We start from the raw sequence: 12,633 nt of genomic DNA on the forward strand, positions 1-12,633 counted from the left end.
TGATGCGCGCTTGGTCTCGAAGTCTGTTGGCGTGGGAGGGAGGGAGGGAGGGAGGGAGGGAGCGGTGAAAAATAGCTCCAATTTATTTGACCGGGTTTTTTTTTTTTTTTTGGGGGGGGGGGGGGGGGACCTGCGAGATTGCGAATTCCAATTCTCGGGACGGAAAAGACTTGAGAGCTCGCTCTCAAGGAGACGGGACGCAGGCGGTGTATCTCGTCGGGATCGGCGAGCGAAGCAACAGTCCGGGGGGTGGGGGGGATGGGAGGGGGTCTGTTGCCGCGTCCTCCTTTCTTTTAGACTCCCCGAACGTTTGTTTGCGCGGCTCGGCGTTTCGACGTCGCCGAAACGCTTCCCCCTCGTTTAAGCGGCCGACCGCGATAGCCTAAAATGGCGCCGACGCGTCGCCCCACCGAGCACCGACGCGTCTGTCGACGAGAGCGAGACGGCGGAGTCGCGCCCTCGAGGTGGAATTTGGGAAGCGTCCGGGCGTCGGCGCCGAGGGTACGAAGTGAGGACTTCCGCAGGTAAACCCGCGCCGTGTTAAAATGCACTGACCGGTTGTTGGTTTTTTTGTGTGTTTTTTTATTTTTTATTTATTAGTCTCGGTGAATGTTCTTCCCGCCCTTTCCGCTACTACGACCTGGCCCCCGTTTTGGATTTGACGATGGTGATGACGCTGGTGGCAGCTACTTTACCGGGGATGAGAGGCCCTATGACGGAGGCCATGGGCCCCCTTGCTGAGGTGACGGGGTTGCGGGCCACAGTCCTGGCGAAGCTCTGCAGGGCCTCGTACTTTGAGCGCAGAGCGTCCAGCTCCGCCTTCATGCTGGCGTTCTCCGTGGCCAGCTTGTCCACTTCCTGCTGCAGCTGAGCCTTTTGCTTTTCCAGCTCCTCCTTCTGGGTGACGCGCTTCACCCGGCAGCTCGCGGCGTAGCCCCGGTTCTTCAGGGTGCGCCGCCGCTGCTTCAGCTGCACGATTTCTTCTTTCGTCAGCCCCCGTAAATGCTGGTTCAGTTCCCGCACGGACATGGTCACCAGCTCGTCGTCTGTTAGGCTGGTGCCATTTTCCCCGGGCTCCCGCTTCACCTGCAGATAGAGATTACTTTAAGCGTTGGTCCTTCGGTTCTTTTCTTTTTTTTTTTTGCATATTAAGGTCCGCGCGCTTTCTTTTGTCACGCTGGCCTGCGCTTTTACCTTCAAGGCCTTGTTTCCCTTGTTTGTGGTAGTCATGCCCCGAGAGCAGCGTCCGCCCGTACTGCTGGTTGGTCTGTGAAAAGAAAAGTCACCGACAAAATATAAATGGGGGGGGGAACTAAGAGCAGCTGTCGAACAAAACATTTCTGGGGAAAACAGGAGAAAGAAAAAAAAAAAAAGAATATATTTTCTGGCAAAGAGGCTACGGCGTGACTAAATCCATAAAATATAAAGTGGGTCAAGGACAACAGACTCCCCTCTAAGTGACGCTAAATCTGCAGAACAAGTCGTACCTGGACCGTTACCGCACCTGTCACGCAAACAAAGAACTTTGCGGTACCAATGTCCGGCCCGCCCGCCCGCGGGTAAAAGAGGCGTGGCGAGTCGCGAGGGGAACGACATTTAATCGGCCGCCGGCGATTCGCGGCGATTTCTCGGAAAACAAAACTAAAAAAAAAAAGCGAAGTCGAAGATCAGTGGAAGGAGGGGTTGCGGCGCAACTGCCGCGTGGCCTCGGTTGCCATCCGGAACAACGAGGGCTGCGGTGCAGTTTGTTCACGTCGCGTCGGTGCCGAGGGAACGCCGGGAGGAGCCGGCGCAGGCGGGAAACCGAACCTACCGGTGTTGAGACCGACAGAAGGTCGGGTGCCTTCCGCCTTGCGAGCTCCGTCACAGGATAAGTACGCAGACGACGCACGCACGCACACGCGCGCACACACACACACACACAGTTGTGGCCCTGGGTGCTTTACACCACACACAGCAAACGCTGTGTCAGCGACACAGGCACCCACCACAGTCAGCCCAGCCAGCACTTTGCCTCGGTAAGCTGATTTACGCAGCCCGGCAGTGCGTGTTCCTACCGAGCACATATACAAATGCTATTTGGCTCATATAGCTTTTTTTTGTTTGTTTGTTTGTTTTGTTTTTTTTAACACGAAAGCAGGAAACAAAAGCAACACAACCCCCCCCTCCACACACACACAAAACGACGACGACGACAAAAGATTTCTAAAATAAACTACCGTCAGTGGGTGAGTTTATAGCCTCCGCGGCCGTTGAGCTAGTTATCAGGTGCATGTTTGATGTGTGCAGAGAAGCTCGGCGAGGGAAGAAAACCGATGAGTCGTAGCTCTGAAGTGTACCAAGATGGCCAGGATATTTCCATGGCAACAAAAGGGTGCTACAGGTGGACCGGTCACCTGAGCCAAACCGGGAGAGACAGACGCTTGTTAAAAATGACCTAAATACGACACTATCACACAGGCTGGGGACATAACATGAGGTCAGATTGTGACTTGAATTCTTGATGCTTTCACTTCCAACAAAAAAAAAAAAAAAAAAAACAACAACAAAAAAAAGTCCTCTGGCTCCTCATAAAGCAGCAATGTTTCTCTGTGGTGCAGATGCCCATATATAAAAAAAATAAAAAAAAAAAAAGCCTTTCACGTTCTGCGGAGGACTTTTTAAATGCGATACTTTCATCCCTGATGGGCCGGCTATGAATAGCTGTCTGATAGTAACACCTACCTTTCACCGGCCTTTGTGGTGACTCATTTCCAGTAAGCATTTGGACCACAGATGCAAAACATAATGGGATAATGGTCTGCCTGATGATGCACAGATAATGGACACATAGACAGGAAAGCACTACACTAATAGCTACCACGAAGCGAGTATACAAAAAAAAAAAAAAAAAAAAAAAAGGCTGCATCTTCCAAATTTGATATTAAGCCTATCATTCCCCCCCCTCCCCCTTCCCCTCGGCAGCCTAAATCCAACATTGTTCAAAAGACCAGTTGGAATCTTGAAAAAAAAAAAAAAAAAACGCCGCGAGATGGCACATTGTCCAGGTTGAGGAGGCGTATTCTGTCACACAGCTGTGTAGGGTAACATAGTGGGCACGGCTTGGCACGCTAAAGCCTCACCATATGACACTGTGGAAAGACCGTGGCCAGGCTGCGAGCCTCCAGCACGGGCTGCTGCCAACAGACGGCTACCAATGACAGGGCATGGCAGAACAACACAGACAAGGTCCAATGCACAGCTGCTCCCTTCCACTACCAGGCATGTCATACCTCACAGAGACAAAGAGGCATTCTCACGCAAACACACAGAGACGAAAAGGAAAGCAGCAGCAGCAGCAACAACAACAACAACAACAAAACACACACCTATAATCCTCCATGAAGATGACAGGGAAATTTACAACTTGCTGCGCCGATTTAATTGTCACAGAATGCCCTTGCATTTGACAACTTCCAACTGAAGCAGTCACAATCGAGGGCAGCGGACAAAATGTGTCTTCCGTGCACTCGTATATTACCTCCTATTAATCATTTCAGGTCTTTTGGTGTGTGTCTAGCCGGAGGAGCACGAGGCGAAAAGCTGGAGCCCGGAGCACAGGGGCATTGGAGGTAGGGAGCAAGTGCAGGGACACAGACGTCTTTTGTAGATGCTTGCTGAATTTTTATGAATCGCCTGGAAGAACGCTGACAAATCAGAGCTGATTGCTTGCGGAGGAGAGACATCACACCCACAGGAAATGGAAAACGCTGAGTGTGGTCACCCAGAGAAAGGGAATAGTGAGAGACGGACAGAGAGGCAGAGACAGAGAGGGAAAGAGAGGGTGAGATGAAAAGAAAGAGAGAGAGAGAGAGAGAGAGAGAGGAGAGAGAGCAAACAGCCTCGTGTAAAATGCACGATCGACACATTTAGAGGAGCTTGAGTAGAACAGGTTGAGAGGGGGGAAAAGAAATAAATACTGATCTCAGCAAGGACCAAAACCAAGGTGCCAATTAGGAAGTTGTGAAGTTGAACTAACGCGACGAGAACAACCCAGCCAACCTTCAAAAGCTGTCTTTGTTCATCTGAATCTATAGAGGGCAGCTCGCAAAGGTAGGGTCGACTTAGGTTGGATACTCAAGGGAGTGGGGAAAAAAAAACCAAAAAAAAAACCTCTGGTGCGATAAATGCTGATGTGACATGATAGGTCCGGCCTTGAGCCCGTGGCGCGCCTTAATGATCTCGTCCCCTCCATAGGATCTCTCCGGGGGGGGGGGGGGTGCCAAGGATGGACACCATTAGCCAGGGGACTCTTTGTTGAGGGGGGGGGGGCGCGAGGCTCCGGCTTCCACGCACTGCGTCCCCCTGATGAATATTTATCACTGTCGTTCGCCGCCTAAGGTGGGGGGGGGGGGGGGAGGGGGAGGAGGATACAGACGGGGCGGGGGCGGGAGGCTGAATAAAGATGCTCAGGAGGTTATTCTTCAAGGATACATCCAAGGGTCTTCCATCAACGGCTGTCTCAAAATGGCGGTGGGCTGGCGGCGGGGGCTGGGAGGAGGAGGAGGAGGAGGAGAAGGAGGAGGAGGGGTGGGTGGGTGGGAAAGGGGGGGGGGGGTTGGATTGGTGGTACTGGAGGTGGCACGCATGGTGGTTCAGGGCTGCAGGGAGGGCCAGCTCCACTTGACAGCAGTGTAACAAGATTATCAGGGCCATAAGAGCAAACAAAAAAAAAAAAAAAAAAAAACAGCAACCTGCCTCGGAATCCAGATTACGACAGCGGCCGCTCTCTGCATACTAAACGCGGCCGGGAAGGACTAACAGAGTACAGGGTTTCTGAGACAGGACAGTGGACTGCACGTCACGCAGCTAGTCGCGCGCACGCGTGTCCACACAGAGACGGATTACCAAAACCGCACAAGCGCACATGAATTTAACTTGTCACGATCAATTGTTGAAAAGAAGCGTCCGAGCGCTCGGCACCGGCAGCTCGCTAATGAAGTGAATAAAGCCCGACAGCGGAGGTGCATGCTGATGAAACGCCGCTTTCAGGAAAACACGGGGCAGCCTTACGGTCCCACAGCAGCAGCTCGGTTCGGCGAAACTAACGGCCGAACGACGGCGGCGCGTTTAAACCGATCTCACTCGCAGACGCACAAATGTGGCTCTTTTTTTTTTTTTTTTTAAACTCCCGCGTGTTCCAATAAAAACGTCTTCTGCGGTCGGTTCGGACACTTGTGCGAAGGGTCTGAGCGAGAGGACCCCGGAGCCCCGCGGCTGAAATACAAACCGGGCCTCACGGGCGATCGCGTGTTTGGCGCCGTTTTTGAATTTGTCGTCTTCGCGAAAAAAAACAACAACAACAACAACAACAACAACAACAAAAAACACAAATCTTAAAGACGATCAACTCGACGCAAAAGGAGAGCGCTGGATGCGAAGTCTGTACGAACCCCTCTTCAGTTTCCCCGATCAATAATGTATGAGGCTTGTAGCCTCTCGCTCTACTGCCACGACCGTTTAACAGGAAGTAGAATGATGATGACCGCAAAGATACTTAATAGCGCGTGGTTAAAAAAAAAAAAAAAAAAAAAAAGGGAAATGATTTGGCTCATCACTTCCTACTTTGTGCTTATTTGTTGTCTTGTCCACTCGCTCGGGGGGGGGGGGGGGGGGGGGGGGGGGGGGGGGGGGGGGGGGGGGGGGGGGGGGGGGGGGGGGGGGGGGGGGGGGGGGGGGGGGGGGGGGGGGGGGGGGGGGGGGGGGGGGGGGGGGGGGCGGTTGAGATGCTTAACGCAGTCAGCCAACATCCCCCCTCCCTCCCCTCCCCGTATACCCACGAACAGCCAACTCTCAACACTTCATGCCTGATCAGAGCCTCTACTTCCAAGTCCCTCCCTTCTAATTCGGAGTTGAAAAGATCGCCTGGATATTCAGATCTAATCATTCCTCCCGTCAGCTGAGCTAAGTCAATTATCAAGCAAGCTGCATGTGTCGGGCGCCATTTAACTGCAAATTAAAAAGCCGACTCGTCTGATAGCTCTGGAAGAGATCCTGGAAGGGAGGTGTAAAGTTGTGTACGGAGGAATAGCGGCGCGCGAGCGTGTCTTGTGTGGGAGAAAGGTATGACGGGAAGAGGGGAGGGAAGCTATTAACTACTAAGTATTCAGAGCGTGAAATAAGAGTGACAAAAAGAGGGAGAGGGGGAATCATTCAGCAGCTTTCAGAGGGAAATCTGATACGCTTGTAGTAGAGGGGAAATACTAAGGCAGTACTTTTGAGCAGTGGAGGTTCTGGGGCCAACCTCAAGTAGCAACAAACCAACCATTGATGTCGGTCTTCCTTTTTTTTTTTTTTCTCCAGCACTGAACCCTCGAACGAACGGTTCAACAGTAGTTAGCGAAAGTCTGTAGCTCATCCTCACATTGCACACGCTGCCACCGCTAGAACGAATCCTGAACACGACCATTAATTGGCACACGCGACGATCGAGGTTAATATAAACCGGCGAGGAGAAATGAAATGAAATATAGGAATGATGTTTTTATCCGAGGTTCACTTTTCCTTTTTCCATACCGTGAGTGAAATTTATTTTAAAAAAAATAAATAAATAAAAAAAAATTAAAAGACAGCCTGAATTTTGACCTGCTCTCTATTAAAAGCAAGAAAATTTGAATGGCTGCTTCAGATTAGACTGTCGGCTTATTTATTTTTGCACATAAACCTGGGCGAGTGGCTTTGGAAGCCTGCGCGTTTCTAATTTTACAAAGCATTGCATTTTACCCGGGACCGGGACAAATGCTACGTAATGCATGCGCTCTTATTCTTGTGTTTTCATGTAAATATTCTAAAATTATTACAAAATAATAATAGAAAAAAAAAAAAAGGAAAAACACTGGTTGGTGTTTAAATTGAAAGAATCAGAGCGATAGAAGATGTAACTAGTCTTCCGGGATTAAGGCCAAATAACTTTAGGGCAATAATTATCCCGTATCTATTGTGTCTCAGGTGCTTGAGAGAATGATGACAATGTAGCGCAGATATTTTGTTTGTGAGAAAGAGGTAAACAAATACTGACGAAATCGTGCGTCATTAAATACAAATATACTGTGACTTTATATAGTTACCGGGTAAAAAAAAAAAAGTCACATGCAGAAGCTAGAAGGTTATACCATGCAGAAATGCATGTGGCACATTTATGTCTGGAGTTTGCATCCAGTTCATGTCTGTTAAAGTGAAAACATGAATCACAGCCCTCCAGGGACTTTGTATTTTTTTGTTGTTTTTGTCGTCACTGATAATGTGAGGCTTATTTAAAGGGACTCGGGTTAGAGTGGTTTGCGTTAACCAACGTTTCGATACGTACAGAAGCTATTTCCATGCTCAGCAGCTGCTATTTACTCTGGTAGTGCAAGCATTAGGACAGGAGGAGAGACTCCGCTGGCCGTCCACAGTCTCCGCCTGGAGGACCTGATTAAACAGGAAGAGAATAGCTCTTGATACTTCAGCCTTGTACTGGCAAAGGAAGTAAGGGTTGCAGGCAACCCACACACTGGCAAAATATCGAGGAGCTTTATTACACCGGTTGCATACATATTAAATGCATATTGCGCTGACCTGAGAAACACTGCAACGCAGCCGTTGCAGAACATGGGCTAAAAACAGCCGCTCGACGCATTTATAAGGAGACACGCTAGCGAAATGAGTTACTTCTTTCATTAGTGCCGCTGCACAGCTATGATTAAAGGTGGATTCTCTTCGATAGAAACACCCCTCTGAGATACGGCCATTAAACAAACAGAGCTGAGCAGCATCATCATATTCAAATGAAAAAGAAAACAAATGTGTCATCTTTTTTTTTTTTTTTTTCCCCGTGTAGAGCTTTTTGATTCAAATGCAGTCAGTTAGCAGAGTTATTACCTGGAAATAGCAAAGATGCTAATTTCTATTAATAACGCTGACACGGCTCCCTTCGCATGAAGTGATTGATGATGTCTGCCTACGGGATATTTGATGGAGCCTCACACTCGTGTGATGTCCAGAATCTTTTTTTTTTTTTTTTGGGGGGGGGGATTATGTTACTCCAGAATACGCTGAATAAATAATAATGAATTTAGCGCGCCAAGAATTTCAAAGTCTAAGCTATCGTCGCGAAATCTGTGGTTTTTCCTTCGTGAAACCCTCCTCTCATCTCATCGCATATTTCAACCTGAACTAAAGCTTAAAGTGCTGGAACAAATTACAACGTTGCATCACAGCCAAAGAGGCAAAGACGATTGTTAAAACTATCTAATGGTCAAAAAGATGATTTAATTCGACGAAGATCCCAAGTTTGAGTCCCAAAACACACAGTGTGTTGACGCAAAGGTGAGCTGAAATACTCTTTGGTGAGCAAGACACAGACCCCCTTCCTAGTCTGTATAGGACCGGAGCGTCAGCGAAAAAAAAAAATTTTTTTAAAAAAAAAATTCAATAAATAACTGAATTCAACAACAGACACCGCCCAGCAGCGTGTTTTGTGTTGTATTTTTTTGACCCTTTCCATTAGTTAATTAGGAATATTGTCTATAAACAAAGACATCACGTTTATAAAATGAGCTCATTGTTATTTTGTCGACGGGTGTCATTTACAAGGTGCTGGCGTCACACGGCCACAAAATTAGCAAAACCTTAATCCTGGATCCAGCTGCATGTACAGCATCAATCGATCAGGTTCAGTAGACACTCATCCGAGAAACCCGCCATCATTCACAAGGAATCTGTTCATTCTATCAGGAGCTAATACAGGCAGCTCGAATGACAGTCGAACGATCTGCCCGAGCTCCTTTCTAATGTGGGTTATACGCGCCGCGCATCTTGGAACAAGGTCCCACCGTAACCTCCTTTAAAAAATAAAAATAAAAAAAAAATGATACATATCCTGCCCAGAACATATCAGAACACGGTGGGAACAGACTAATTGTGTCTCCTAAAACTCTTGAAAATGCAAAGAAACTGACCCCGAGTGATTCACTACTTCCGTTTGGACCGAGCGTCTTACAGAAGTAAATCACTTGTTCTTAATGTCAGTTTACCGCTGATGTGTCCCACGCGCAAATTAGCCAAGATAAAAAAAAAAGAAAGAAAAGGAAAGAAAAAGTAGGTTACACGAAAACCAGCAGCTAGTGAACAGCTCTGGACTTACGCTCGACATGTTCTGTCCGATATTGACCGATCTAAATAATGAACAAACAGAGGTCAGTGGTGAACATGGCAAGTCTACTCCATGTTCCGAACAGAATTCATCAAACATACTCGTGCTTCTCTGTCTGGATGAAAGTATTACTTTGAGAAGTGGAGCGGGCATATCGCAACGCTAAGCAATCATAATCCGCACTACACTTGCAAGAGGTTTCATCACCGGCTCCCTCCCTATTGCTAAAAAAAAAAAAAAAAAAAAAAAGGGGGGTAGGAGAGGGAGGGGGGTAATATATTGATCTTTTTTCTCCCTTCCTTCCAGGCATTCCCATTTCCCTGTGCAGCTTAAGCAGAACTTTTGTGGACAAATCCCCCATTTGTGTTCCTTTCTGGAGGCATTTAATTGTCCTGAATAGGCGTAACTACTCCCAAGGCACGGCTGCGTTGGCCATGCAGGAGGTGTCGGTGGCCAGACTGCACTCTGCGCCGTGCAAAGTCTTGCCCTGCGTTTCATCAACCTCGAAAATATCCCTTCCCGCCCTCCGCCCGCCCGTTCCGAGCGACGCCGCCGGGCGCGAGTTGTGCGCTCGGGTTCACCTCTGTGGTATCCAGCCTCATTTGATCTTCGCCGCCTCAATGAAAGACGCGATAAATCTAAAGGGCCGATCTCCACCACTCCCCGCCTCCACGCGCGCACGCCGTCGCCAGCCCCGTCGGGCTCTTGTAACGGACCGTCATCTGCTCTCGTTACCTGCAGAGAAAGGCAAGAGATGGGCATTACGCTTTATTGCAAAGCCGGGCTCGTGATGCGGAGCCGGTCTGTCTCGCTAAACACACTTCAGTGCCCCGCTCGCATGAACGGAGATGATGAAACAAGTTGGGATATCTGAGCAAGAATGGGCAACTTCTATCTGTTCAGCCGCGCCGATATACGCGCTCAACAGTTTCCAAGGTGACTTTTCAAATTGCACAGAGACTCTCCATGGATAATTCATTACCTGCGCCCTCCATAAGTGTGCACTCTAATAGGCAGCAAATTTCATCATGTCACACACAGGGAAACAAGAGCATCTGCCAACCCAGAATAAGAGGAAAGAAGTGTTACGTTGCGTTAAATGTCATAAGGAGGGCCAGTTCTCGCAGGGATTTAGCGACGATAGAGGGCATTTACAGCCAGCCAAATCTTTCAAAAAACAATTTAGTATTTTTTTTTTTTTTTTTACAATTACAACCTTAATCAACTGTTGCCTTTCACTTCCTATACATCCGATTATTACACATGACCCAATTTAAACATCCACTCATTACGACAACACATGCAGAATATCTGCTTATCATGCATTTTTTAAAAGGATTTGACATCTCAGTTGACACCCGAAGCACTTAGTCTAAATGTACTCGCACGCTGTCTGTTGATGTAATTCATGACAGCGCTGCAATAAAAAAAAAAAAACACACACACAAAAAAAAAAAAAAACGCACCTTCTCAGCTGAATGTAGATGAGGCTATTGATAAATGCATGATGGTCATCACTTGATGCTCACGGCTTGATGACTGACTTGCACGAAAGATCAGCGCCGTTCCGATCCATCTCTCTCACTCCCTCCCTCCCTCCCTCCTTCCCCCCCCCAATAACGGCGGCTCGGTGATAAACATCGACCCTTATCCACCGAGCAGACCTTTGTCCGGTGGTGCCATGTTTCGGGGTGGATTCTGAGAACGTCTAAAATACATCATTGTGATGATTCAGCATGATAAAAAAAAATAAAAAAAAAAATAAAAAAAAATAATACCGCTACTTGTTTTGTTGCCTCTGATTATAACGAATTAACTGAGGCTTACTTGCACGGCTGTGATATTTAAAGCCAAGGACGGCGGGGTTTGATTCGCCTCTGCCATTGTTGCAAATTGAACTATATGTATTGTCACTTCAGGTGAAGCAATTCACGATGGCTTGAAAGCGTTTCCTGGAAGATATATACACACACACACACACACACAAAAGAAAAAGAAATCCATGCAATTGCATAAAAGCTGCACACACACACACACACACACACACACACACACACACACACACACACAAAAGACAACACATAGCTTCAGACGCAAAAGCATCGCGTTCGTCTTTGACCGAAATGTCACGAGGAGAATATCGCAACCAACCTGATCACCCGCTACACCGCCCGGCTCGGCTCGGCTCGGCTCGGCTCGCGCTCGCTCCCCCTTTCACAAACGAGGTGATGAAGCAGCAGGTTTGAGCAGCAAGAAAAGCGCATGAGTTGACAAAGCACCGAGGAGCGCCGTGACACGGCGGACGCGCGGCACGTCCTGGCGAACTGTTCGTGGCAAAACCTCGCACAGGTTTCCACGGCTCTGACATTCCACGACTCCGGTCCGGTCCGGTCTCCTTCTCCTTCTTCTCCTTCTCCTTCTCCCCCTCTTCTTCTTCTTCTTTTCTCTCTCTGCCTCCTCAACGCCCGCTCGCGAAAGTGGCAAACAACTCCCCGCCTACAAAAACAAGCGAGTGAGGAAATCCCCGAGCTCAGCCTGGACGCCAGAACTGCAGCGCAACACGCGGCCGAGCGGCCCGTCGACCCCGGGGAGGGAGGAGGAGAGGAGGGGAGGAGAGGAGGGGGAGGGAGGGGGGGACCGAAAACGTCAAAACGGCCGTCCGTCCGTGGAAAAAAAAATATATATATATATATATATTTATTTTTTTTTTATCCACGGCGCGCGAGCGTGTTACAAAAGATTAGCCGCCAGCTCACCATAGTAGGAGCGCGACCTTTTGTCGGCTCTCTCCCCCCCCCCTCCCCTCCTCTCTCCCCCCCCCGACCACTTATCAAAAGCAATTCGGGTAGAAACTTTCAAAATAAACCCCTCGTTTTGCGAGCGCGTGTGCGCGGTAACGCTTCGAGTAATGGGGGCGCTTTTAGTTTGAAAACCATTCCTGGGTATAAATCAGGCTGACTTGACGAGGACGGAGATAGAAGAGGCTATGCTATGCTAAAAAAAAAAAAAAAAAAAAAAAAAAAAAAAAACCTAGCCGCGGCCAGCTTGTCAGCGGCGAGGCGAAGGCATGCACACTCAGCATAACAACACCGCCTCTGTGTTTGCTTTACGGACCCACCTGACTTTAAAGAAAACGACGCTCTCCGAACTCGCAGCTGCCGAAGTCCTCTTCTTAATCCCGCATGCGTGCGACCAGACATTAAGAGGTGCAGTTGAATTTTCGTTTTCGCCCGACAGAAAGCGACGGCGCTTTCCACAAACGCCGAGCTCGTGCTCTCCTTGTTGATTCCTTTCTCTTGTATCGAAGCCAGACGTCATCGTGTTTGGTCACGTGCCTTCATTCATGAAAGATCTTCTTTCCTCACAATAATAATAATAAAAAATTTAAAAAAAAAACACACACACACAAAAAAAACACAGAACAATTCGGGTTTTTTTTTTTTTTTACATTTTAAATTTTA

The 12,633-nt window shown here is 48.4% G+C and overlaps 1 protein-coding gene across 4 annotated transcripts; it reads right to left on the minus strand.

The window, feature by feature from the left end:
• Positions 1-409: 409 nt before the first annotated feature.
• On the minus strand, positions 410-12,460 carry mafga (v-maf avian musculoaponeurotic fibrosarcoma oncogene homolog Ga). 4 transcript variants are annotated; one of them, XM_069702857.1, is made up of 3 exons: positions 12,291-12,460; positions 1,195-1,267; positions 410-1,086 (listed from the first exon to the last, which is right to left on the minus strand). In XM_069702857.1, exons 2-3 carry the CDS (start codon positions 1,228-1,230, stop codon positions 634-636), a joined length of 489 nt encoding a protein of 162 aa, XP_069558958.1. In that variant the 5' UTR covers positions 1,231-1,267; positions 12,291-12,460; the 3' UTR covers positions 410-633. The 4 variants fall into 4 exon arrangements, with proteins under 4 accessions (XP_069558958.1, XP_069558955.1, XP_069558957.1 ...); XM_069702854.1 differs by lacking the exon at positions 12,291-12,460 and adding an exon at positions 11,324-11,486; XM_069702856.1 differs by lacking the exon at positions 12,291-12,460 and adding an exon at positions 10,639-10,735.
• Between the last annotated feature and the right edge of the window lie 173 nt (positions 12,461-12,633).

The sequence above is a fragment of the Brachyistius frenatus genome, unplaced genomic scaffold (genome assembly GCF_029030835.1).
Source record: "Brachyistius frenatus isolate BFR_SWC_R1_liver_20210118 unplaced genomic scaffold, ASM2903083v1 Contig_43, whole genome shotgun sequence".
NCBI lineage: Eukaryota > Metazoa > Chordata > Actinopteri > Embiotocidae > Brachyistius > Brachyistius frenatus.

Bases quoted from the DNA above. Each gene is read 5' to 3' on its own strand.
- mafga (XM_069702857.1), bottom strand. From the start codon at position 1,230: ATGACTACCACAAACAAGGGAAACAAGGCCTTGAAG. The intron at 1,087-1,194 runs GTAAAAGCGCAG...CTCTATCTGCAG, and splicing joins AGGGAAACAAGGCCTTGAAG to GTGAAGCGGGAGCCCGGGGA.